The sequence below is a fragment of the Akebia trifoliata genome, chromosome 16 (assembly GCF_017979445.1).
Source record: "Akebia trifoliata isolate Shusen 1 chromosome 16, ASM1797944v1, whole genome shotgun sequence".
Classification (NCBI taxonomy): Eukaryota; Viridiplantae; Streptophyta; class Magnoliopsida; order Ranunculales; family Lardizabalaceae; genus Akebia; species Akebia trifoliata.
In genome coordinates this window covers 25,260,932-25,288,013 of record NC_141390.1, presented here as the reverse complement: position 1 = coordinate 25,288,013, position 27,082 = coordinate 25,260,932, and the positions used below count along the sequence as shown (strand labels likewise).

Sequence of the window (27,082 nt, the reverse complement as noted above, 5' to 3'; positions counted from 1 at the left end):
TTTTTTATTTTTGATTTACAATTTCATCAATTATATTTCGTTTCTGGAACCTTTTCTCCACTTTTTGTTTCTAATTTTTAAAATTCCAGAATTTTTTTTCTTTCCTTAATTTGCTTATTGGAGAGGTTTTGACGCTAATATTTGACCCAAAACCAATTTTTACCCCCAAAACCAACAACCTAACAGAATTCTGTTAGGCTCTATTCTATGTGCTTTGCACATGGCGAACGGAGGGAAGTTTTTGAATTTTTCTTAAGTGTTATAGAGAACGCTTGTTCACTATATAGCTAATTTGCATTTGCTATACCGCTTAGTTATCTTGTTTAGCTTATAGTGAACAATTGTTCGTTATGTAATGAACAACGATTCGTTTGCATTTGAGTAACATTCAGATTTTTCACAATCTTTGTTTCCTCTTTTTTTAAACCTCTTTTCTTGCTTTTCTTTTCCGTTTGTGCCTTAATCAGTCAAGTGAAGATAGAGCTTGAAGGGAATAAAAACTGTAAAAAGGTGCCTACAGTTGCTAAGAATGTGATTTTAAAATTCGTTTGAGACCGAAATGACTTAGTCGAGTCATCTCGGGCTCAAATGAATCTTAAAATGACCTTCTTAGACTAACTCATTTTGATATCATTTGAGATACTTGAGTCATCTTGGAATCATGAAATTTATATATTGCATTTACCTATCAAAAAAGTGGTGATACTACATACTTGACTTCAAATCTGACCTTTATAACTTGTCAAGAAAAAATCAGTATTTGAGGAAATCTAAGAGTATCCTCAATTGGGGAAGTAATATAGAAGGAGATTAGGAAAATGTATGAACTTGGATAGGGAGTAGAATGTAGAACACAACATAATTCTTGTACAATATGTAAGTTCATTATATCCTCAGTGTATAAGGAATGATATTGATACACATTGTGATCCTTCTTAAAACACATGTACAAGGTTTGTACAAGTAAATTCAGTATATGTTTGTCTATAAGAAATGGTTTTGGTCCTCATTGTGACCCCTCTTAAAACATGTTTGTATGATTTCAGCATATTCTTGGTTTATAAGGAATGGTTTTGGTCCACATTGTGGTCTCTCTTAAACCATATATATGAAGTGTGTGTAAATAAATCTATTGTATTTTTAATAAGGAATGGTTTTGATTCACTTTGAGATCCTTCTTAAAACACATATACAATGTTTGTATAAGCAAATTCATTATATGCTTTGCCAATAAAAGAAACGATTTTGGTCCTCATTGTGACCCTTCTTAAAACATATATCTTCATCGCTTAAGGTCCAATCTTTCTTATTTTTAGCTTATTTTGTGAATCTATCCTTTGGTATTGGTAGATACACAATCATTAAATCTCCTTCAAATCGTTTATTTCATTGATGCATGTCGATTGTAAGCTTGTATATAGCCAGTTTTGTTTAGCTTGTATGGCCGCATTATTTTTTACAATAGAAACTCATCGATAATTATAAAAAACTAATGGTACACAATATCATGACACTACGTCATATTGAGAGATAAACGACTGTCTTGAACAGTCGTTTGCGCAGTCGTTTACAAAGGAGTCGCGATTAGAGAGCGACTGTGAAAGAAAATCGGAAACAACGACGGCTTTAGTTCGTTAAAATGACCGTCGAAAAAACAACGACTTTAGTCCGTAAAAATGACCGTCGAAAAAAACGACGGCTTTGGTTCGTTAAAATGACTGTCGAAAAAACGACGGCTTTGGTCTGTTGGAAAAAACGACGGTTCTAGACAGTCGGAAAAAACGACTGTTAATGGCAGTCATTTTTATCAATTTATAATTAATAAATTGTGATTTTATAATTTGAAAATAAAGTTGTTCTAAACTGACTTCGTTCCACACTGCTCACAATTCTATGCTGACTTGGTAGTGGGCCATAGATTTTTTCTTCGAGATGTAAGATTAAATATTTAATTTGATCTTATTTCAATCCATAAAAATTATACACACCATCTATTTTAGAAATTAATAGTAACTGAAGCTCTTATTTTCTTCTTCTACTTTTATAGAATTTTTCAATAATTCCAAATACAATCAAGATCAACTGGTCCAACCGAAGTAGATGGTTCTTCTCTAAGATCAGTGTTCATATCTGTAATCAGCCCTGTTTCTTGTGAGATACTAATCATCTCCCACTCTGCTTTACGACTCTGCTCCATTTGGTTCTCCAATAAAACCTTCAATATTGATTGATCTTGCATTAATACAGAATTTGGTTCTCACAAGACTTGAAACATATGGTTTCTTACAACCAGAACTCTTGTTAAAAAAAAAAAAAACAGACTACAAATAAACAGTTTGATCTGATTTCAATTACTTCCAAACGATATAGAATTTAAATTCAGTTACCTCTCTAAATTTTCAGATGCCTTCTATGAAATGAGGAGGTTTGCAATTTACTCCAACTATATTCACTTTGTCACTTTTGTTTATTACATCAAGGCACTCCTTGAAGCTCTGTCCTGAGGCAGCATTCTTACCATCCACAGAGCTGAAGCAAATCCAAAATGGAATTTGAATGTTTTCTTCATCAAGCAGTTCAATGCAGGCCTGTGGTAGCTCTCCCGAAATCAAAATAATAACAAATGAAGTTCAAAAAAACCATACTGTTGCCAAAATATTGATTTAAAGCTAAGACAATTACAAATGCAGCACCCCATGCGGGGCTAGGTTTTGCACACTTTTTATAATACTCCTGATATTTTTTTCGAGAACATAGGAATTGATTAAGGAAACTAAGCAAAATTTGGAACCGTCCTGACTCATTACTGTGGAGCATAGGAATGTGCAGAATTTTATTTGGTTAAAGGTTAAGGGATTTCATTTCTCATACAAAAATAAAGCAAATGAAGGACAATAAATTTCCACATCCCATTTATCATCATTATTAGTAGAGAGTCACAAGTATTATGTGTAGTCTTGCACAAAGCACGCCAGGAATGCATTAATATTGCTTAAAGCTTAAGTTGCGACAATAAAACATATTTGCTTACATTCACTCAAATAAGAGCTCCACTTCTTATAAGAAACTATGCATAGATAATCTCAAAATAAAAGAGGAAGGAAAATAGAGGGCCAAAAGTAACAGAATAATGATTGGTCCAAAACATAAACATAGTGCAAGATGGTTGAGAAAAAAAGTCACTCTGATAAGTGTGTATCACATCAAGCTAAAAGGGATAATGATATATGAGGACACTTGCAATGATGACAAGATAAAAGGTTTAATTAATTAAGAGGATAAAGGAGAAAAAAGAATCTGTCTAAAGTAGTTTTTTCAACTTTGAAACATATATGGAGCAAATAATTTAAGAAAATAATCATTTTGTATCTACTGGAGACCAAAGAAATATACAAACGATAGCTGTTGGAAGAGCAAACCTGAGATTCAAGTTTATTGGGTATGGTCTCAAAGGCTAGCAAATCTGGACCTGCTTCCACTAGGACTTGCAATCGTCGTCTATGGAAATCCTTCAGCTTATCCAAGTTCACATCCGGTCCATAACATCCACTAGAAGCATAAGAGACGAGCATGTTGCATAAGCTTAGATGCAGTTTGAAAAAAAGAAAAAGAAAAAAAATTGCACCCCAACTTTTACTTATCACACCCCAATTTCCTAAATTATGTCTCACACAGCAATTAAAGATTAAAACACAAAACATTACAGAGGTTTGGCTCAAATTATAATCTCAATTCATTCAAACAATTTCAATAGTTGTTTACAACTATGATTTGGGCTCATACAAAATCCTAAACCCAAAAAAATAGAAACCTAGCCCAAAAAAAAAACAAAAAGAAGGGAGGGAACTTCTATTGGCACCCCAACTATTACTCATTCCCAACCAATGACTTATTTTCTTTATTTTCTTTATTTTTAATTGGAGTGTAGTAACTAAAAGTTGGGGAGCCAATAGCAGTTCTTGAAGAAAGTTGATTTTAGTAAACAGGTTGTTTGAAGTTGCTGTAAGATATGAATAACATAAATAGTGTTTATGAACCCACAAGTTTGAAGAAGGGATCAACACAGACCTGTATTCAGAACCATCTGCAAGATAAGCTCCATAGCTTCCAATAGATGCTGCAACTAAAGCACGGTTATACCTATGTTCAGGAATCTTTTCCATCACATCCCAGAACCCATCACGGGCTTCAAGAGCCAATTTGACGCTTTTTTGTAGTAATGTTTCCCCTTCTTTAATAGATAGGTCTCTGGATAAAAATCCTGGAATTGTTGCCTGCGAAATCAGAACAAAAGGTTTGGCAATGTGAAATTCCCAGTAAAACTATTACATGCCAAGTCCAAATTGAAATTATTGTCATGAGATTTTTTTAGTTTACAATTAGAGGTGGAAAATACATTTCTCAAGAATTTACCAAAAAAAAAAAAAAAAACATTAGTATTCCATTGGTAAAGACCCTCAAACAAAATCAAGTAAAACACAACTTGAATGATTCAAAGACTGACAGAAGTATCCAGAAAATTTGTAGAACAAAGATCATAATCAAAGGACTATCACAAAAATTTGGGGTGAGCTGAACAAGTCTTGTTTCTCTATTCAATTTGGTCTAGTTGTAGAACAATAGACCATGTAGACTCAAAACCCTTGTCTATGGCCTCTATTGGACCCTGATAAGAACCTAACCAATACATTATAATTGTACTTTCAAATATCATTGCTATAGAACAATGAGCATTCAAATGAGTAAATGTATATTTTGAGATTAAGTACGTACCTGGTATGATGAAGTTACTAATATATCGGCATCAACCTCAAGATATTCCAAGTGAACCTAGCAATAAATGAATAAAAATAAAAATAAAGTTTGAATTTGATCAATAACATAACAAAAACCAAAACTCACCTGAATGAGCTGATTTTTGGTGAGGATGGTCATTGTGACAAGGAGATCATCTCACCAAAATTCAGCCTATTCCAAAACTTTGAACTCCATCAAAATTGGTTTACAAAAAAATTGGATGTTTTACGTTTCTGAACTTGTTTTGATGGGGTTCGAAGTTTTGGAATGGGTTGAATTTTGGTAAGTCTTAGTAGGTCTAGGTTTATCTCTTTATCTAATTTTTGAATCATTTCTAGGGCTTATATGGGATTCCTGGCTATGCTTGATTGGTGATATTGGTGTTGATAATTATGATGTCGCAGACATTCTATATTGTGTAGGGAGACATTTATTTGCTTATGCAAAAGAAACTGATAATGATAATGCTATAGGATCTTATCCGTAAAGTCAAAGTTGTGAAAAAAAGAAACTGATTGTATAGGGGAATCATTTTATCTTTTTGACTAAAAATCGTGCTTAATCAAGATTTTAAATGTTATTTGGTCATGTAATAGGCTGGAGCTTTAATGTCTTTAGCACTCATCCAAGTCAGAACTAAAAGATGCAACCATGTCAGCCTCGCACAAAGCTTTAATTCACAAATAAAAATGGTTTCATGTCACCTTTGGTAACTTGTCGATGAACTTTGCAGCATTGGCAAGCTCAATAGCAGTCCTGATTTTGGCATCTGTTGCATTCTTCTTACCAAACCCGATGTTCCCTTTTATAGTAGTTGATAACAATATCGATTCTTGGCTAACAAGCCCAATCTTCTCAAGCCCGGATGAGGTTGAGTCGCCTATTTGGTTAGATAAGGTGCACCCTACGCCACAACCTGTTGTGACAGTTACCTCTAATCAAATAGACAAATACGATCGGCGCACAACACAATGGACACTTACTTCCTCCTCGAGCCAATTCATTTTCTCATTTTGAGCAAGTGCACATATGCCCAACATTCGACCTTCCCAAAGCCTAAAAGAGTTGCATGCCATACTCTTAACTTGAGCACAAGTTATTTAAGAGTTTTACCTAAGACCAGCATTCGGAAGATAGAATAGAGTCACTGGACTACAGAGTTTCACCTCAGACCATTGAAGCTTCAATAGGAGCATAGAGAGGTTGCCCCGAACTACAAATATCTGAGACAAGGGCTTGAATAGGTTTTTTCCCAAGACTCAATGTGCAGGAATGACCAAACAGATCAAAGAAACATAGGGTGATTCTACCTCAGGCTTTATTTAACTCACAAGACTAGTAATTAGATAATCACTCACTAGCCAGTCTATGATATTAACACTGGCAAACTTAACCAACTTAAAAGTGGGCACCTAAGTCTTCTTGGGGATTATTGCACGTAAAGTTAATGAGTTGGGAGCCATGAAGCCCTAACCTCTTCAACTAGGATAACTGCCATGGCACCACTTCAAAGGAAATGATTTGAGAAAAAATGATAAGAGAGGAAGACTAGTGAAATTAGGGAAGGGATTAACAAATAAATCCCACTTTCCTCTAGTTTATTCAATAATAGAAAATTGCAATCATTACTATATTGCCCTTTGAGTGAAGAAAACAACTTAATAAAGTTTTTTTTTTAAGACAAACAAACTGACAACTATATCTTAACTATGACTGAGGAAGTTCAATGTGTATCATGGAATAAAACTAAGCTTTATGGTCCCTTAGTTTCATAGCCTTCCAAAAACAGAAAGTTAGGCAAAGTTCCTTTAGCAGATACGCATGATCAGAAATTTTTAGACTTTTTGGAATTGGAAAATATGACATCTACGTGGTTGATGCATGTTTCTGTTTGTTTAGAAACGAAAATAAAAAACTTAACTGGAATCAATATAATCCATGTTCAAAAGTGAAGGTTATTCATAATATGTGATGGCAAGGTGAAAGTATAAAGAATTAGCTCACCAATAATAACGTTTGGTGCAGTATGTAGTCCAGTCAACCTTTCCAGCACCTTCTGTAGTTGTGGCCCTTGGGGACCTAAACAAGAACATATATCTTTTATCATAAACATGAAACATTCATTTACAGTCTATAATGAATGCACGCCTCAAATATGAAGAAAATATCAATTTCAAGCACATAACTCTGATAGAATAGTATTTACTTCTACTCAAAATGAAAGAATTAGGAAGGGAAAACTCATTGTGATGTTTCTTAAGAACACTTAAAGGGCTACACAACATTCTAGGGATTTCTCCAATACATGCTACTTGCCAAATCATGCCCTATGCAATTAAAAGATGTCCTCAAAAACTAGCAATAAATTTATTTTTGCAATTAAAGGAAATCATAGCATGAACCCTACTGCAACCATAATCCTAGGATAATGGAGTATCTTTATTAACTGTGATGGTTAGAATAAAGTACGGTATAGCTCTTCTCTTGTCATCCATCATTCTTCTTTGTTGCTTTTCTTTCATGCAAAGTAAAAAAAAAAAGCTCATCTGTGTAGTTTTTTTTTGTAATCTTATATCCTGGGAGATATGTTCATACGTGGAGGGTTTCACAGGGTTGCAGCAGACAAGCCTCTGTATGATTACACTCAATAATGTTGATCAGCCTTATCTTCTAAAAATCATACTGACAAACAATTATCACTGTTTATTACACTCAATTATATTGATCATCCTTATCAGAGTTCTTTCTTCATTATACTTCAATTATATATTGGAGGTTGAAAGAATGTTTCGTAAATTAAATTCAAAAACAATTTCATGAATTTGGAATCAAAGTAGCACTTAATTACACCACAACAATTTCTTTATATCTGAAATAAAGAAAATCTATGAAACTCTAAAATTATTAAGGAAAATCGGAGATTCGATCAAAAGCTTTAACATACCTGAATATTCGATCACAAACCCAGCAGAAACTCACTTCAAATTCGAAAGATCGAAGATAAGTTAAAATGATTTGAAAGGGGGAGATCGAACAAAGCCCTAAAACTCGCAACACCAAATCACTTTAATCTTCTTCTCCAGTTCGGACCAAATCGAAATTGGACCAAGAGGAAATCACTTTAATCTTCTTCTCCAGTCCAGACCAAATCGAGTTCAAATGAAATCAAAATCAGAATTCATTGAGTTCAAACCAAATCGAAATCACTTTAATCTTCTTCTCGAGTTCAGACCAAATCGAAACAACCTTAAAAATCACAAATCGACATATGATTGTGTCTGACTACAGATTTAAATCCTTAGTGTCTTTCTTTAAAATCCGAGATTTATAAGTGAGAGATTGAGCGTAGAATCGATGATTTTTGTTCAAAATCCGATCGAGATGGAGAGAAAGAGTCAAAATCTGAGATTTGTGAGTGAGAGATCGAGCAAAAAATCGAAGGTTTTTGTTAAAAATCCGATCGAGATGGAGAGAAAGAGCCAAAATCCGAGATTTGAGAGTGAGAGTTGAGCAAAGGATCGAAGATTTTTGTTCAAAATCCGATCGAGAGAGAGAGAGAGATTCGACTAATTTCGATTCTTCGTTCAAAATCAATCGATCGAGATACATAGAGTCGAGAGAGTCGATTGATTTCGATTCTTCGTTCAAAATCGATCTGAGAGTGAGAGTGAGAGAGAGTGACAGTCGAACAATCTGCTTGTGCGTGAAACAGTGAGAGTCAAGAGTTGAGTTGTGTTGAATCGCATTGAGTCGCGGAAAAACAGTGATTTTGTGACTGATTCTGTCGCTTAAAACTACGGCTTGAAGCAGTCGTTTTTTCCGCAAAACTATTGCGCCTTATCACGTAGTGTGATGTGTGTTGATAATTAGATCAGTTTTGTTAACTATCAACATTTACTAGACTATTATCAGCCATTCAATAAGTTCTTTTCTATCTCAAATATTGTACCATTCTATGATTGGTAATCATGCTAAAATATTAAGTTCTTGTGTCTTGATGAAGTTAGCTAATTATTTTGGTTACTTTGATTATGGATAGTTTCAGACTTGAATAAGAAACTGCAGAATTCTATTTTCATATTGCTGAAAATTGGTCCTTGTTATTATTGGTGTGACGGTTTTGGGATCACAGCATAGACGTATGGTTTAATGGGTATATTTGAATGATTGGATGCATATATAACTAACTCAAGATTGTATGGATTTGGGTTGGCCTTAATTTCTTCTTGTTTGTGGGTTGTTTTTTTTTATAATATGAAGTTTTGGTGTCTTGTCAATTTGCATCAGCAGTCGATCAATATTTTGCATGACAGTGTTCTTGAGAATAGAAATGAAGCATAGTCAATTAGAAGACGGAGGAAAATATTTTGGAGCACTATTTTTCAGTTTGATCAATGTGATGTTTAATGGGATGGTAGAGCTTAATTGCCATGACTGTTTTCAGGCATCTTGTATTCTATAAATAATGAGATTTTCTATTCTTTCCTGCTTGGGCTTTTGGTTTGCCAATTTGGGTCCTTAGGATTCCCATCTGATTTTGGGAATCAAGGATATGGATTCTTCTTACATACTACACGATCGGGTTTGCTCCTTCTGCGAGCAGGTAATTGCCACTAAAAATATGATTCCGTTTAAGTTGGAAGGTCTTTTGTTTGATTTTCCTTTTCTTTTTTGACACAACTTCTATATATGTAGGTTTTTCCAACAATTCTTGGCGTTCTTTGGTGTACATCATATGCCTCTCTCTCTCTCTTTCGATTCATTGCTACAACGGGTAGAACAATGGTTGTTGCAAATACACTAGGTACATTTACCTTGCTAATGATTTTTATCCTTAGAGGTTACATTGTCGGAAAAGGTTAGTATTTGATTCTTGTACTGATGTGTACTTGGATTCTGTTAATATTTGATGAAAAATATTGGATTCTAAAGGATCTATTTCTATCTGTGTCTGCTGATGATCTTCAATCATGGATGGTTTGGGGCTACTATGTTTCTCCTATGAGGTATGGGCAAAATGCCATGACCATCAATGAATCTCTTGATGACAGATGGAACAATGTAAGATCTCTTCGTAGTTTCACAATTATTATTTGTTTTCTTGATTGAATGCTAGCATCTACATTTAAACTATAACAAGCCTCCATCATCCAAGATTAATGCTATTTTGTTTTTCTTTAATACAGCCCGTCAACGACACTTGGACTCGTCAACGCACAGTTGGAAAGGCCCTTCTCAAGGGAAGAGGCTTGTTTATTGGATGAGTATTGGTATTGGATTTGTACTAGGGCTCTTATGGCGTTTTCTCTCTTATTCAATATTCTCTTTATTCTAGCATTGATTTACTTCAGTCGTAAGTGATCATTTCTCGTTTAATAAATCTGGGTTTTTTTTTCCATCAAAATATATTCAATATGTTAACTGTTCTCCTAAATTTTTTTACAGCTAGTGGTGATTCTAAATTTGTAATTGTTGAAGAAGATGGTGATTCGGGGAGTAATAAGAGGACATCTAATGGAGAAATCAGTTTAGCTTCCGCTGAAGGTTAGATATTGGTCTTCTTGTGATCTTTCACACCATTGTATTTGATACTTGCAATGCCTTATAGATATTGCTTCAATGATTATAGGTATTGATATGGCAGTAAAGAGAGGTCCAGAGAATTCCAGTGGAGAACAAAATCATATGAGCACTCATCTGAGACTTCCTTCTTGCGTCGGTGTAAGAACTTTGTATTCTCAAAGGTGGATTCATACCCTTGGGAATTAACCACTCTATAAATTTCAAGTCCCCTACAATCTAATGTTCATCAACCAAAAATGTCAGTTAGAATTTTGTTGAGATGCTAGAAGTGGTGATCGACAAGGGACAAAATCTGTTATTTCTCATTTTGATTCCAGCCAATGTTTGATTTCCTCGAAAAAATGTCAGTTAAAAACGAGGATGAAAATTTTCATATTAAAACATACAGAAAAGAGTTTCGGGAATGGACCTATACGCCTATGTCAATATATTATTGTGCCAAAAGGTGATTAGGAATGAACATTTTATCATTAAAAAAATAGTGTTAGAATCTACTTGAAAATATAACATAGTAATAATATGTTATTGTTGTTTGATGATATTGAAATTTTGCTCTTGATTTAGAGAGGTGATTGAAAGCATGGTGAAGGTAGGTGAGGTCATTGCACGTCTAAAACAGATGGAAGTAGCTTTGAAAGTCATAGAACTTTGTAAATAACATGCTGAAACTGAGGTTGCATTGGCCAAAGAAAAGGAACATGAGTTAACATCAAAGGTTAACTTCTGTTTTGGGTTGTGGTTTCATTTTCATTGGTAGTAACTTGATTTTGCAAGTCGGATGAAGTCAAGTTCAGCATGGATGCATTCCAGATGGGCACAAGGAAGGTTCAGGATGTTGTGAGAACCGTTCAAGGAACTTGATCCGTTTCCTGATTGAAAGTGAGATTTTTTTTTTAAAGTTCATTACAATGATGTATGTGAACGTGATCTCAGGAATTCTTCCAACATGTGAGATTAAAATTTTGACTTATATTATTTACATAACTATATATTTTTTTTTTTAAATTTTATTATTCTTTTATACTATGAATTGAATGCAAATTGGTGTGGATGGGATGGGATATGAATGTCAATGTGGATGTAAGTGGATGGGATATGTGATTTTCTTCGTAGGCATATGTTGAAGACAAAATCATTTGGGCACATAATGGTCTTTAAATTAATTCATCGGCCTCAAGCTGTCGAAACTATGGTAAGAATCCCAGATTTGACGGCCTCTAACTGTCTAAAATATGGTATTCGATGGCCTATAGCCATCTAAAATATGGTATAGGCCGTCGAATATATGAAAAATCCTATATTTGACGGTCTTAAGCAGTCGAATACTTGGAGGTGTAAGAACCATAGATTTTTCCCTTGGAACACATGACAGTTGAGTTTTTGATTTTGAATTACAAAATCATTGCACAAAAAAAATTAGAAAAAAATGTCTACTTCAACGTCTATAATTGTGAATCAATGAATAATCAATGAAGCAATGAATAATCCTTAACAAAATGGATTTGAGGCCTTCTATAATTGTGAGGCCTTAGGCGGTTGTCTAAGCGGTCTTATGCTTGAGCCGGCCCTGGCTGCAGTTAGAAGACGTGAAGATTTCAACCGCTCCCATAATAAGTTGCTTAACAAAGACGATGATCAAGTGAGTCCTAACCGTCAGATCAAGTGAATAGTCTCTAATTCGTTCGGGTTCTAATCTCAAGGAGCTGATAGATAAAAAATATCCTTTGAACCTTTATTTTCGAACCATTGATTACTCATAAATGCTTGATGACCATGCAGTGGGACTTACTTCCAATAAGTTCAAAAGATAGCGGTGAAGACCTTCTAACTTAACTTTGGCTCAATTCAATGGCATCCTTTTAAGATAGCGGTGAAGACCTTCTAAGATAGCGGTGAAGACCTTCTAACTTTACTTCCAATACCTCTATTCAAGTGGTAGAACCCTAACATTTAATACATGTAGTTCAAACTTGAAAATGAAATTAAGGTTCCCATAGTAGAATCGATTATTCTAGATCTTGGACTCATCATAATTATTGTCCTGCATAATTTGTACGGAAGTTATTTTCTCGTAGCCATCCACTTTGGAAGTATTTGGTCATTTTGAGTGCTTAACATTATTTGGTCTGCGTTGGAGTCAAAGTGTGTCCAAAAAGTTTTTACAAAGAAAATCAACTTTCTATTTAGTGAGAGATGTACATAATAGGATAAATTATACTTTGATCCTCTATGGTTTAACATAATTCTATGTTCACCACTTAATGTTTTAACAATTACACTTACCACCCTATCTCAGATATTGTTAGGATTCAAATGCCATTTTACTATTTCACCCTTTTATTTGATATTTTTAATCAAAAACAATTTACCTAGGAAGTTGAAATGCTTGAAGAAGACTGATTTGGAGAAGAAAAATCAATGGGCTTTTAATACATGTTGAAGATCAGGGTATTTAGATCAGTTTTTCGTTTGTTAATAAGAAAAAACCAAGATGAAGATACGCATGTCATCAGTTTAAAAATATCAGGATGTATCTCAAATATTCATTAACATTTGGGGATGTATGTCTAAATCACCCTTCTGAAAATCATAAATATGGGGATCGAGTCAACAATTACAAAACTAATCTCACATGCAGTAATAAATATTCTAGATTACAGTCCACGTCTAAAATCAATTGGGCCTGATGTATAGACGTGTCGATTTAATAGAGGTCTAACTCCATTATAAAAGGCCACTCATTGAAACCTAAAGATGCCACACTTGTTCTATAGTTTTACACCTTTGAAACATCATGAAGATGTCGAAAGTCCTACACTTACTGGTGTTGCTCCTTGGGGTAGTGATGATTCTCACACCTATGCCTGCTTTGGCTATCCGTATTCCTCGTATCCCCATTCCAAAGCCACCACGCACAAAGCCACCACGCACAAAGCCACCACACACAAAGCCACCACACATACCACATTTGCCTCATCCTCATCCTCATCCTCATCCTCACCCTGCACCACCACCTCATCATGGTCATCACCCTGCATCACCCATTCATCCACATTGATCTTGTTGAAGATATATATGCATGGGGAAGAGTATATATATAAATATGTTGACGAATAAGAAGAGGTCCTCTAGTGGTTTTATAATTGTGTTCTGAGTGATGTTTATGTAATAATTAGTTGCTGTAGCAGTTGTGAGAGATCTTCTTCATGGTTTTATCTTTCCCGATTATGATATGTAATGTGCTTTCTTGCTTGAGTATAATTAAGATTACACAATCTATATGTTCTTGCTGAACTTTCTTATTGCACTCTTTCATTTTAGCAGGTGATTAAACTATAGAGAAACAATTTCCTCACTAACTTAAATCTTAGTAAGGGCTGTTCAGCTGAACTGGATTACCAAATTGTCTTATCCAACACCAGAGCCTTCTGGATTTCATGGAAAAGCCCAGATAAAAAAAAAAAAAATCCTCTCGGTGTAGTAATGATTTTTGGGCTTGACCCAAGGTTTTGAAAATGGACAGCTTGATCTCCCACTGGCCTCTTAATTTTAAAATTAAAATTTAATGGTGAAAAAAGACTCTTTTATTATTATTATTATTATTTTATTTTTAAAGTTCGTCCGATGATGTTTTTAGATGTCACAAGGTAAGCTCAACGACCCTTCGTAAAATTTGAAATCTTAGTAAGTTGAGAGAGAGAGAGAGACCTAACATCACTTCTTCCATAATTGATTCGTCCAATTTTGAATTATTCCTGGACCGTCAGAGCTACTTAAGCAACCCACAGAATTGGTTGTGCCTAAGCACGGGTCATATATGTTCACTTCCTGCCTCATTGATCATGGAATTCATGCACAAAAAACATTTAAAGGGCACCATAGGACGAGTTTGGAATAACAAGTAGACCCTTAACACGGAATCGCACAATGTGATAACTTGAAAATCAAACTCAAGCAGAGATCTCTTTAGCCGTATCACATCAGTGCTCATGTGTTCGTGTTGAGATCTCAAGGTGAATGATATGATTGAAGGAAAAATAACCTAAAATTATCATGTTGATTCACAAAATATGGATGATAACCATTAACTAGTTAAGACGAGCACTTAAATCTCATTAAATTATTAGAACAAAATATTTGGTTTTCATACTGTTTTTTTGGTTTTTTATAGTTTATTACATCAAATATCTTGTGTATAAGTTAGGATGCTTCTTTTATCAGGGACCCATTTCATGATATCTAAAACATTTGATGTGGTCATGATTTCTAGTGTGAATCTCGAGGACCATATATATACATAGGGTTGGGATCCATTGATTCTTAAGAATGACTCATGAAATAAAAACACATGATCGTACAAAATCCAATGGTTCAGATCTATGAGTATCTTGATAACACAAATCTCCAAGATACATATCCCGAATATAAATCTAAATCATTGGATTTTACATTTAAAGGGTGGGAATATGTGATATTTTCATGAGTCATTCTTAGGATTCAAGGGATCTACATATATGTATATATTGATATGAATATTCCTAATAATTTCATTCACCAAGTGGCATACTAAAATGACTTCTTGACGTGGACAAGTTTGGGAATCGTAGATTTGTACGCCTCAAGATACACTTTTGATGAAGAAAGTGCAATAATGTATCCTAAGGCGTACAGATCTCTGATTCCCGAGCTTGACAGGTCAAGGAATCGATTAAGTATGCCATTTCGCCAGTCATATTATCACGACTCTATATTGATTGTTTCAATTAAACCTTGGTAGTCCATGGGCTAAGTAAGTGGATGCTGACATGCCGAACAAGACATTGACTTTGACTTTTTGGAATAATAGTATTATTTTCTTAGAAAGTTAACTACACATATTGGAATAGAGTACACATTTCCTGCTAAGAAAAAATTGTACTAAGCGGATGAATAAATGGTAAGATATCACATGTATGTTAAAATAGTAAAATCAAAGTATATATTCTCTCTACTAAATGAATAACATTTCTTTTCAGAGTCCTGATAATATGACTCGTTAGGTGACACACTCAAATGACTCCATGACGTGGATAAGTTTGGGAAACGTAAAGGGATACACGGTTCCCTCAGGATACCATTTTTATGGGGAAATGCAATTGTGTATCCCATTGCATTTAGATCTATGGTATTTGAACTTGTCATGTCATGGAGTCATTTGAGTATGCCACCTGGCGAGTCATATTATCACAACTCTACTTTTTATTATACACTTAGTACCTTATTACTGATTCATCGGCTTAGAATCATTATTTTGTTAACAATAAATCTCTACCCCTGTTTATCTCTGCTACTCTTATTATTTGTTTATTTATCTACTTTTTATTTTCAACAATTATGAAAATGTGGGAAAAGTAAGAGCTCATTTGGGAATCCAAAATAAAGAGTAGGACTAATGATGCAGAGATCATAGTAGAAGGGTACACTAAGGCCTTGGAGCAGATCGATCCAAAGAAGACCAAAGGAAAGGGTAAATGTGTATCATAACTTCTGAAGGCCTTAACTTTGCGGCCATAACTCTGAATCACTATTATTACATATCCGCCCATAGTTATCAACGAGTACTTTTTGTAGTTAATATCTAAAGATCAATGGCTCAAAAATAAAATTGCAAAATTTAATCATTTAGGATGTCAAATTGAGCATTTTCAGTAAAAATTTCCTTTTTAGGAAATTTCTGTTCTAGTGTTTTTTGCGAATTTTTTCTATTTTTCGTTTTTTTTGTTTTCATTCTTCGTAATGTCATTATTAGTAATTTTAAATGTATTAGAAGTGTTTAAGACGAATTAGGAACTTGATCCGTTTCCGACTGAAAGTGAGATTTTTTTTTAGAGTTCATTACATTGATGTATGTGAACGTGATCTCAGGAATTCTTCTAACATGTGAGATTAAAATTTTGACTTATATTACTTACATATCTATTTTTTTTTTTTTTAAATTTTATTATTCTTTGATACTATGAATTGAATGCAAATTGGTGTGGATGGGATGGGATATGAATGTTGATGTGGATGTAAGTGGATGGGAAATGTGTTTTTTTTCGTAGGCATATGTTGAAGACAAAATCATTTGGGCACATAATGGTCTTTAAATTAATTCAACGGCCTCAAGCCGTCGAAACTATGGTAAGAATCCCATATTTGACGGCCTCTAACTGTCTAAGTATGGTATTCGACGGCCTATAGCCATCTAAAATATGGTATAGGCCATCGAATATATGAAAAATCCTATATTCGACGGTCTTAAGCCGTCGAATTTATAAAATTCTATGGTTTTTAGTCGTCGAATATTTTTTTGACAACGCCCAATTCGATAGACCAATTCAACGGTGGAGACTGTCGAATTGTTTCATATTCGACTATTTTGGGCTATCGATATTTAGGTATATATTTTCACATAGTGTTTTATGGTTTGATATTACAAAAGAATCGTGATAATCTGACTTACCCACGTGGCATACTCAATCGACACCTTTGACATGATAGGTTTGGAAAACGTAGATCTGCTCTCCTCGGGATACCGAAATGGACTTTCCCATAAAAACATACGAGTTTGTATCCCGAGGAGAGCAGATCTACAATTTCTGAAACTGTCACGTTCGGGGTGTCGATTGAGTATGCCATGTGGGTAAAGTCAGATTATCTCGACTCATTACAAAAACATGTATAATACTTGTGATATTAACATACATTTGGATTTACAAAATATCTCTATAAGAGGTATGGTAACATGCATATACAAAAAATGCCGACCAATAAGTAGCTGCCCTAGTAGTTGTGAGAGATCTTCTACTTCATGGTTTTATTATCTTTTTCATAATATGTAATGTGGTTGCTCAAGTGTAGTTAAGATTACACAATTATCACTACGTGAAAATTGGAAAATTCGACAGAAAAAATTGACAGGCCAAGAGGCACGAATTTTAGAAATTGAATTTTGGCGGTCTCGGACCATCAAAATTCTTGATGTTCCTAAATTTGACGGCTTAGAGCTGTCGAATTTATCTCATCCTTCATTAATTTGATAGTTTCGACCCGTTGAAAAAGAAATTTGACATTAAAAAATTTGACACCAATTCGACCTATTGGTTTGTCGAATTTTATGAAATTTAACGACCCAAGACCGTCAAAATTTGAGCTTTTTCACATTGTGTATGCTGGCTTGGGTCTTTTAGTTTCCTTTTTAGTACATTTTACTTGCATATATATATATATGGGAAATGTTCAGTACCCAACCATTTACCCAACAATTTGCCCAACATGTTTTGTCTTACATGGGTTAGAAGTTTTGGAATGGGCTGATTTTTAGTAAGGATGATCTCTACAGTTAGAAGATCATCCTCACCAAAAATCAGCTCATTCCAAAACTTCTAACCCCATGTTTACAAGTTGAAAAATCATGGACTATCCATTTTTTGTCAACCATTTGTGATGGGGTTAGAAGTTTTGGAATGGGCTGATTTTTGGTGTGGATGATCTCCTCACCATAGAGATCATCCTCACCAAAAATCAGCCTATTCCAAAGCTTCGAACCCATGTAGGACAAAACATGTTGGGCAAATTGTTGGGTAAATGGTTGGGTGCCGAACGGGACCTCTATATATATATAGGGTTCCGCTCACCACCAAACATTTTGGCCAACATTTTAGCCAACCATTTTTGTCCTACATTGGTTAGAAGTTTTGTAATGGGCTGATTTTTGGTGAGTATAATCTCTACGGTGAGGAGATCATCCTCACCAAAAATCAGTCAATTCTAAAACTTCTAGCCCCATGTTTACAAGTGGAAAAATCGTGGACCGTCCATTTTTTGTAAACCATTTTTGATGGGGTTATAAATTTTGGAATGGGCTGATTTTTGGTGATGATGATCTCCTCACCGTAGAGATCATTCTCACAAAAAATCAGCCAATTCCAAAACTTCTAACCCATGTTTTGAAAAATGTTTTGCCAAAATGTTTGGTGCTGAATATTTCATATACATATATATATATTGGACCATTCAAGGGCCAAACATTTTGCCAGCATGTTTCGTCCTTCTCGGACCAGATCGAAGAAAAATAATTAAATCAATTTTATGTCAGCTCTTATTTGGAACATTAGAGGAATCCAGAATTCCTCATCCCTTTTAAGACTAAAAAACTTGATGAAATCAATAAATCCTTTGCTTTTGGCTGTGCTAGAACCGATGTCGAGGAAAGAGTCTAATCTTCAAAAGATGCAATTAATTCTAAGAGCGCGAGTGGCTGTTTCAAATGATAAGGATAATTATATGGGATCGATATGGGTGTTCTGGTTTGGTGATCCTTCGAAATTTAAAGTGTTACACATATCCTCTCAATACATTCTCGTAGAAGCCGAAGTGGAAAATCAACAGATCTTGTTTTGTATTCTTAGAGCTTCTTGCTTAATTCAAGATCGTCGGGCTCTTTGGTCAGAATTGAAAAGCACGCTCAATCCCATAAGCAATTTGTTAATTGTGGGGGATTTTAATACCATTCTTTATCCGGATGAAAAGAAAGGAGGTAGGTTTCCTAACCGAGTTTCCATGGAAGACCTGGGTGAGATGATTGGAGAACTTAGCTTATTGGATGCTGGATTTTCTGGTAATAAATTCACATGGTGTAATAATCGGCAAGGGAGGCAACGTATTTGGGGAAGACTAGATCGTGCCTTAGTATCATCCTCTTGGGTTTCCGAGAGGGGTGCGCCTTTTGTTTTTCATCTTCCTAGATTATCGTCTGATCATTGCCCGCTTCATGTTCAACTTTTCAAATCAATAATTGGGCCTAGAAAATTTAGATTCTTGGACTTCTGGACTGACAGAGATGATTTTTTACATATTGTGGAGTCCTCTTGGTCGCCCAGAACTGAAGGGTCTCCTTTATACCGATTTTTCCTTAAACTTAAAAGACTTAAAATAGCCCTAAAAGCTTGGAATAAGGAGGTTGTGGGTAATGTCCAAGTGAAACTAAAGGAAGCAGAAAATAAGGTTCAAAAATGTGAACAATTACTAGCATCCCAAGGTTGGAATCAGAACCTATACGTGGAGTGTCAACAAGCTAAGGCAGAGTATTCTACATGGGCAAGCAATGAGGAATCATTCTGGAAGCAGAAGTCTAGAATTTCCTGGCTTCAACATGGGGACAGGAATACAAAATTCTTCCATCTATCTGCTAAGATTCGTGCAACTAGAAACTCGATTAGGAAGATAAGAACGGTAGATGGTACTACTCTTGAAGATCCAAAAGCTATTGGAAGGGAGGCAGTCAATGAATTTCAATCTCTTCTCAATTCTACTCAAAAGTGTTCTTTTGGAAATTTACTGGAGGGCTTAAATTGCAGAGTTACTTCTGATCAGAATAGTCGTCTTTGTGTTTCCCCCTCTGAGAAAGAAGTGTTCCAGGCTATCAAAGGGATGAATGTTCATGGAGCGGCAGGTCCGGATGGGTTCTCCGGGCTATTCTATCTTAAGTGCTGGGACATTATCAAGTTAGATCTGTTAGCGGCTGTTTCAAATTTTTTTAAGGAAGGTGTTATCCCGAAAGCTGTCAATGCTACATCCATAACCTTGATTCCAAAGGTTGAGGTACCTCTTTCTTTTTCAGATTTTAGACCCATTAGCTTGTGCAATTTTTTGTATAAAATCATATCTAAAATATTGGCTTCTAGGTTAGGAGATATTCTTCCCTCTATAATCTCCCCTGAACAAGGTGCTTTTGTAAAGGGGAGAAATATTTATGATAATATTGTGTTGGCTCATGAAATTTTAGATGATCTTAATCTGAAAACTCGAGGCAATAACCTGGCTTTGAAAATCGATATGAAGAAAGCATATGACAGGCTGGAGTGGCCTTTTTTGATGGCTGTCCTTTCGAAGATGGGTTTTTCGAGCAATTTTTTGAAGTTGATTAAAGGCTGCCTTCAGAGTGTTACCTATTCAGTGATAATTAATGGCTGCCCTTATGGTTTTTTTGGCGGTAGTCGTGGTCTTAGACAAGGAGACCCCATTTCTCCTAGTCTATTTATTCTAGCGGAAGAAGCTCTCAGTATGGGGTTGAACAATCTTGCACAAAATGGAAAGCTGGAGAGATTTTCAGTTTCAAAAAAAGGGGTAGCACCAAGCCATCTACTTTTTGCAGACGACTTAATCATATTTACCAAGGCAACATCGAAGTCTTTGTCAAATATTAAAGGTTTTCTGGAATCTTATGAGAAAGCTTCGGGACAGCAAATCAGCCTAGAGAAAAGTAGTTTTTTTGTGGCAGAACGGGTCGCGGAAAGGAGAGTTGAACTTGTGAAGATGATCCTGGGCTTTCCTAAGGGCTCACTCCCTACCAATTATTTGGGTGTTCCGTTGTTTGTTGGCAAAGTGACGAGAGAAATGTGCAGAGGGTTGGTGTCAAAGATTTTGAGGAAAATGGATGGATGGAAATCCAAACTCCTTTCGGAAGGAGGACGACTAACTTTGCTCTCTCATGTGCTTACCTCAATCCCAGTGTATCTCATATCTATTCTTCCTATTCCAAAGACAATTTCGATTTCATTGGAATCGTGCTTCGCTAAGTTTTTTTGGGGAAGTACTGAGGGAAAGACGAAAGGTCATCTTGTGGCTTGGCATAAAGTGTGCAAACCTAAGATGGAAGGTGGATTGGGTATTCGAACTATTTCAGAGGTGCATAAAACAGGCTTAATGAAAATGTGTTGGAGATTGACTACTGAAAAAGGGCTTTGGATAGAATTCCTGAAGAAGAAGTATGCAAGAGATGGAAACTAGTGGAATCCGGCAAATTCAAGAGGTTCAAAACTATGGAGAAGTATTCGGAGTTTTCTTCAGCCGACAATTCGCCTTTCTAAAAGGTTAATTGGAGATGGAGCTTCCTCTTCACTATTTTTACACAACTGGAGAGGATCTTGTCCCCTAATTGATCTTTATCCAAATGAAAATGTAAAAATTAACGTGAAGGACGTTTGGGGTCCATGTGGTTGGAATGTTGTTAAGCTAAGAGAAGTTATCGTGAATCCAAATGCTGTGGCAGATATCCTAGTATCTAATGTTCAGCAGAGTAGCTCCGATAGAACAATTTGGATGGCTTCAAAATCAGGATTGTTCTCATCGTGTTCGGCTTGGGACTCTATAAGAGTAAGAGGAATCACACACCAATTATGTAAGGCAATATGGAATTCTCAGGTTCCTACAAGGATGAAGACGTTAGCATGGAAAATATTTCACAAGGCGTGCCCGGTGGATTTAGTCCGGAAAAGGTGGGGTTTTGCCATGGCTTCTAGATGTCCTTGCTGTGGAAGTGATGAAGAAACAGTTAATCATCTCTTCTTTCAATGTTCTTTTACATTGAAGGTGTGGAATTTCTTTAGTTGTCATCTTTTAGAAGCGGAAACAAAATTTATGTCACAAACATCGATACTTAAATGGGGACTATCAAAAAAATCGCAGTTCGGAATAGTCACTGGCATGGTCCCATGGATAGTCTGTTGGACCATTTGGGTAGCCAGGAACAAATGTATTTTTGATGGCATAATCCCTACAGCACAAGGAGTAATCATTAGCTGCCTTAAGTGGATCAAGGAGTTGGAGAAGCATCAAAACTATAAGCTCTCTGTTTCAGATGGTGAAAATAAAAAACTTATAGGTATTGGAGTCCATAGGAAACACATTCAGCCACGTCATATAGTTGTTGTTCGTTGGCAAAAACCTGCCTCAGGCTGGCTGAAATTAAATACAGATGGGGCTACATTAGGTAATCCTGGGCGTGCAAGTGGAGGCGCCATTCTCCGTGACGAAAATGGAGATCTAATAGAGGCAGGTCATTGGGACTTCGGAGTTGCGACAAATAATGAAGCAGAAATAAGGGCATTAGCTGCTGCATTGGGGAGTTTCCATTTAGAAGGGAGAAAGGTCATCATTGAGTCGGATTCAGCAATCATAGTCAAAGGTCTCATCGATCAAAAAGTCTCTTGGAAGCTAGATCAATGGGTGCATCAAGTAAGGAGGCTCATGGCTAATCTTGAGGTACGAGTTAATCATGTATGGAGGGAGGCGAATGCAACCGCAGACGCCCTTGCTGCTGCTGGAACTCACAACGGTTCTTCGTTGATCTTCAAACAAGTTTCAAATTTGCCTCTAATTGTCAAAAACGCTTATTTTGGTGATAAGCTTGATCTTCCTCAATTTCGCTCTGTAATTCGCTAGGGACTTCCCTATTGTACACTTTTTACAATTTTAATATAATTTCCTTGCTTGCTTAGCAAAAAAAAAAAAAATATGGGTTAGAAGATTTATAATGAACTGGTTTGTTTTTTTGAGGATGATCTCTATGCCGAAGAGATCATCCTCAGAAAAAAATAATCCCATTCTGAAACTTCCAATCCCATCAAAAGCGATTTACAAATAATTGATGGTCCTCGAGTCTTCCACTTGTAAATGGGGTTAGAATTTGAGAATTGGCAGCTTTTTTGTGAGGATGATCTTCTCACCATAGCGATAATCCTCACAAAACATCAGCCCATTCCGAAACTTCTAACCTAGATAGGACGAAACATGTTGGCAAAATGTTTGGTTGCAACCAAATTATCTCAATTAATTTTCTATTCAAGTGTAATTTGAACTTTTAAAATCTTTTTAGATATATTCTACCTACATTTTTGGATGTCTGATTTTTTATCCAACCACTAGTTGAATTCCTATTTTTATGACACATTTTAGAATGGAACCAAGTAAATGTGAGGAAAAATGAAGGTCAAACATGTGAAATTGAAAAATACCGAATCTATGTTTGTAAATATTAGAGATACCCTTGTTTTGGGTTTTGGTCAATATCGTTCCTGTGTTTTAAAATTGATGACATGCCCCCATGACATAGATCTTCTTCTTCTATGTGACTATTACAACTAATCTAATACCCTCAAGGACCCCCCCTTATATATATATATATATATATATATATATATATATATATATTAGATCAATGAGAATAGTTACAAGTTAGATCACCGTACAAAATTCTTGCAAGCTCTTGGGGGATAGGAGAACTTTTATTTTTATGAACTAGGCTAGTTAGGAATCACGACCCAAATTGAATTGAGTGAATCGACGCCCCAAGTAACATGATGCCAAATAACAAAACTATGCAACTAATTTAAATCAATACACGAGATGGAAGTTTCTTGGGATGCCTCTTTTTGATGCAACTTTTTCCCTTTCCGTTATGTATGGAGATGTGTCTCCTCGAGATGATATAAATATGTGTGAAAGAACGTATGATAGCTTAAAAGGCGTATGCCATTATTACAGGATAAACCATGGTATAAAGACTTCCCCATCTATCGTTATAAATCAAATAAGATAAAAAATAGAGAATGCATTGGACAACTAGATTGATGTCTTTGACAAACCATGAAATAGCAAGGACCGTATAGCTTGGCACTTGTAAAATTCCAAAGAAGTAAAGACCACATAAGATTGCATCCCGTCACATTTAGCCTTCAAAAAAAAGTGCACCATTTCAATAAAGGTCTTGGTATCCATCTGCTTGGTATCACCTTGGCATTTTTATAAGCTGGGGATCTCAATTTAGTATTGCTGATTCATGATCAGAAGCCTTCCACCTTGACAATCTATCTAAGCATCTAATAAGACCCATCATCAGCTCAACAATATACTGAGAAACGTAATGAGACAAAACATTAAAGTTAGTGTTCCCTATATAATTATATATGTAAACGAAAATCTTATCAGTGAATGAAATACAACAGTTCATAAAGAAAATGACTAACTATTGCTTGGAAGAAACAAACAAATAGCTGGCTTAAACTAAATGTCGATAGTGCTTGCTTAATAAATCCTGAGCCTTTTGGAGGTGGAAGAGTACTAAGAGATGAGTATGGAAACCTTGGTGGCTGCATGAGGGAGTATTATTTCTAGATTTGGAAATCGAATTATTAATCAATTCGATAGCCACAAGAATGCAGTGATTCGAGATTTCATTGTAGAGAAGAGATAGGTGTTTCCGAGAGCATATAATGATCGTATAAAAGAAATTATTGACATTATCTCAGCTACTCGAGTTCCTACGATGCTATTAAAAGATAGAGTAATATGACGATTAACAACAAATGGTCTATTTTCTATGAAATCAGCCTATGAAGTGTTAGATGAAGATTGGGAGTCAGTGGGATGGAAAAAAATTATTTGAAGTAATAATGACATTCCACGATTTTCTTTTATTGTTTGGTTAGCGATTCAAAAGAAATTATTGACTGTGGAAAATCTTAATAAAAGGAGTTTTAAATGGGTATCTAGGTGTGCATTGTGCTGTAATAATCAAGAGACAAATGACCATATTTTTTTTCAATGTTCATATACTAGATGGATCAAGAAACATTGTTTGCAAAATTTTGGAATTATAAGAGTTGGCAAGGGGACAATTGAGGAGGAAGTGCAGGTACTCAACAATGTGTTGTTTCAGGAAAAACATATTCAACAGATGTTGTATTTGACGTTCTGTGTAGTGATCTACCTCTGCTGGAAAGAAAGAAATCATCGATTTTTTGCTGAATTGTTTGTTCAAAATGGGGTAATTCTAAAACAGGTGGAAAAGGTAGTGACGCATCGATTTGATGGGATGATCGTTGTCAATAAAAATATAGAGGTAACGTTGTGGATTTTGAAGAACTGGACATGTGATTTTTCACTGGTACAAAATGTAGTTCAACGCCTATCGTGAGTACCCCCAGTGGATAATGTGTTGAAGATAAATACAGATGGATTGTTGTCAACTCAAGGGGCTGTTTTGGGTTCATTGGGATAGATAAAGATGGAGTAATTCATTTTGCTGCCTGGAGTAATAACGAGGAAGGGGATATAATTCAAATTGAAATCCAAGCGATACTAGAAGCAATGCGTTTTACAAGAATGAGAGAATTCAAACGAATTCTGATCTCATCAGATTCGTTGTATTCTATTAAGTGCATAAATGAAGATTTTAGTCCTTCATGGAAGTATGCAGAGACGTTGATGGAGATTGCAGACATAGCTCGAGAGTTTGATGAATGTGAATTTGAATTCCAATGGAGAGAAGCAAATAGGGCAACAGACTTTTTATCAAAATTGGGGGCTGTTTCAGATGATTTTTTAATAATTCAGGATAGTTTTAATGTACCTCAAGATCTTCTAAGAATTGTAGAAGAAGATTTATCTTGTATCTACACTAGTACTCGTTAGAAGTGTTTTTAGGGAGGGGTCCCTTCAAGTCTAGCTTACCAATGAAAAAAAAAAAAACATTCCGGAGTGTAGAATGTTGATTACTACTATGAAGTGCTTTGACATGGAAGGAAAAATGTTGAAAGTGAAATGGATTCCACATATCAGACTTGTAAACTATAGAGGATCTTCCTCACTGTAAGAACCATAGATGCTTTTTCATTGAGATACGAGTGAGATCTTTATAAAAGCATCTATGGTTCTGTGCACACCAATGTCCCCCACGATGTTCCTAACAGTGTTACTCCAGCATTATTCAACAATATCGCAATTCCTACATAAAAGGGGGTTTAATAAAATAAAAATAAAAACAGGGACATCTAAGAGATCTTATAGCTATTTTTAATTAATTAATTACTTATTTAAAAAAAAAAAAAAAAAAAAAGAAAATATTACAGCTCCCGAATCCAACGTGGAAGGTATTTAATAAAAATAAAAAGGTGCTGATTTTGTAACTCAACCTGATAGGTTAACTCAAAAACTTGTTGATATGGCAGGTGTAAAAACTATAGATTTTTTTTTTTGCGATACACAACTGCACATATTTTATGGGGTTGTGTAATTGTGTATCCCGAGGAAATATCAATTCTTGGAGGTGTAAGAACCATAGATTTTTCCCTTGGAACACATGACAGTTGAGTTTTTGATTTTATATGTAGAGGTTGAATTACAAAATCATTGCACAAAAAAAATTAGAAAAAAATGTCTACCCCAACGTTTATAACATGAATGATTTATTAAATGGTTTTATTTTTTGAATCAATGAATAATCCTTAACAAAATGGATTTGAGGCCTTCTATAATTGTGAGGCCTTAGGCGGTTGTCTAAGTGGTCTTATGCTTGAGCCGGCCCTGGCTGCAGTTAGAAGACGTGAAGATTTCAACCGCTCCCATAATAAGTTGCTTAACAAAGACGATGATCAAGTGAGTCCTAACCGTCAGATCAAGTGAATAGTCTCTAATTCGTTGGGGTTCTAATCTCAAGGAGCTGATAGATAAAAAATATCCTTTGAACCTTTATTTTCGAACCATTGATTACTCATAAATGCTTGATGACCATGCAGTGGGACTTACTTCCTATAAGTTCAAAAGATAGCGGTCAAGACCCTCTAACTTAACTTTGGCTCAATTCAATGGCATCCTTTTCAGCGTGGTCACCTCTATTCAAGAGGTAGAGGTAGAACCCTAACATTTAATATATGTAGTTCAAACTTGAAACTGCATTTCTCTAGGCATCCCACACATATAAAGATGAAAATGAAATTAAGGTTCCATCCACTTTTGTATGGAAGTTATCATAATTACTGTCTTGCATCAATTTGTATGGAAGTTATTTTCTCGTAGCCATCCACTTTTGGAAGTCTTTGGTCATTTTGAGGGCTTAACA

The 27,082-nt window shown here is 35.3% G+C and overlaps 2 protein-coding genes across 2 annotated transcripts in view; both read right to left on the bottom strand.

Moving 5' to 3' along the window:
• The window catches only part of LOC147383031 (uncharacterized), a 99,211-nt gene that overhangs the window by 12,800 nt on the left and 59,329 nt on the right, over positions 1 to 27,082 (bottom strand). The window lies entirely within an intron of this gene.
• LOC147383033 (homocysteine S-methyltransferase 1-like) lies at positions 1,825 to 6,980 on the bottom strand. The gene is made up of 8 exons (XM_086428382.1): positions 6,926 to 6,980; positions 6,802 to 6,876; positions 5,502 to 5,713; positions 4,774 to 4,830; positions 4,069 to 4,274; positions 3,420 to 3,549; positions 2,388 to 2,588; positions 1,825 to 2,215 (listed from the first exon to the last, which is right to left on the bottom strand). The coding sequence occupies exons 1-7, from the start codon at positions 6,978 to 6,980 to the stop codon at positions 2,400 to 2,402; spliced, it is 924 nt and encodes a 307-aa protein (XP_086284508.1). The 3' UTR covers positions 1,825 to 2,215; positions 2,388 to 2,399.

Bases quoted from the DNA above. Each gene is read 5' to 3' on its own strand.
- LOC147383033 (XM_086428382.1), bottom strand. From the start codon at position 6,980: ATGTGCTTGAAATTGATATTTTCTTCATATTTGAGGCGTGCATTCATT. The intron at 6,877-6,925 runs GTAAATGAATGT...GTTCTTGTTTAG, and splicing joins GCGTGCATTCATTATAGACT to GTCCCCAAGGGCCACAACTA. The intron at 4,275-4,773 runs GTACGTACTTAA...CTGATTTCGCAG, and splicing joins TAGTAACTTCATCATACCAG to GCAACAATTCCAGGATTTTT.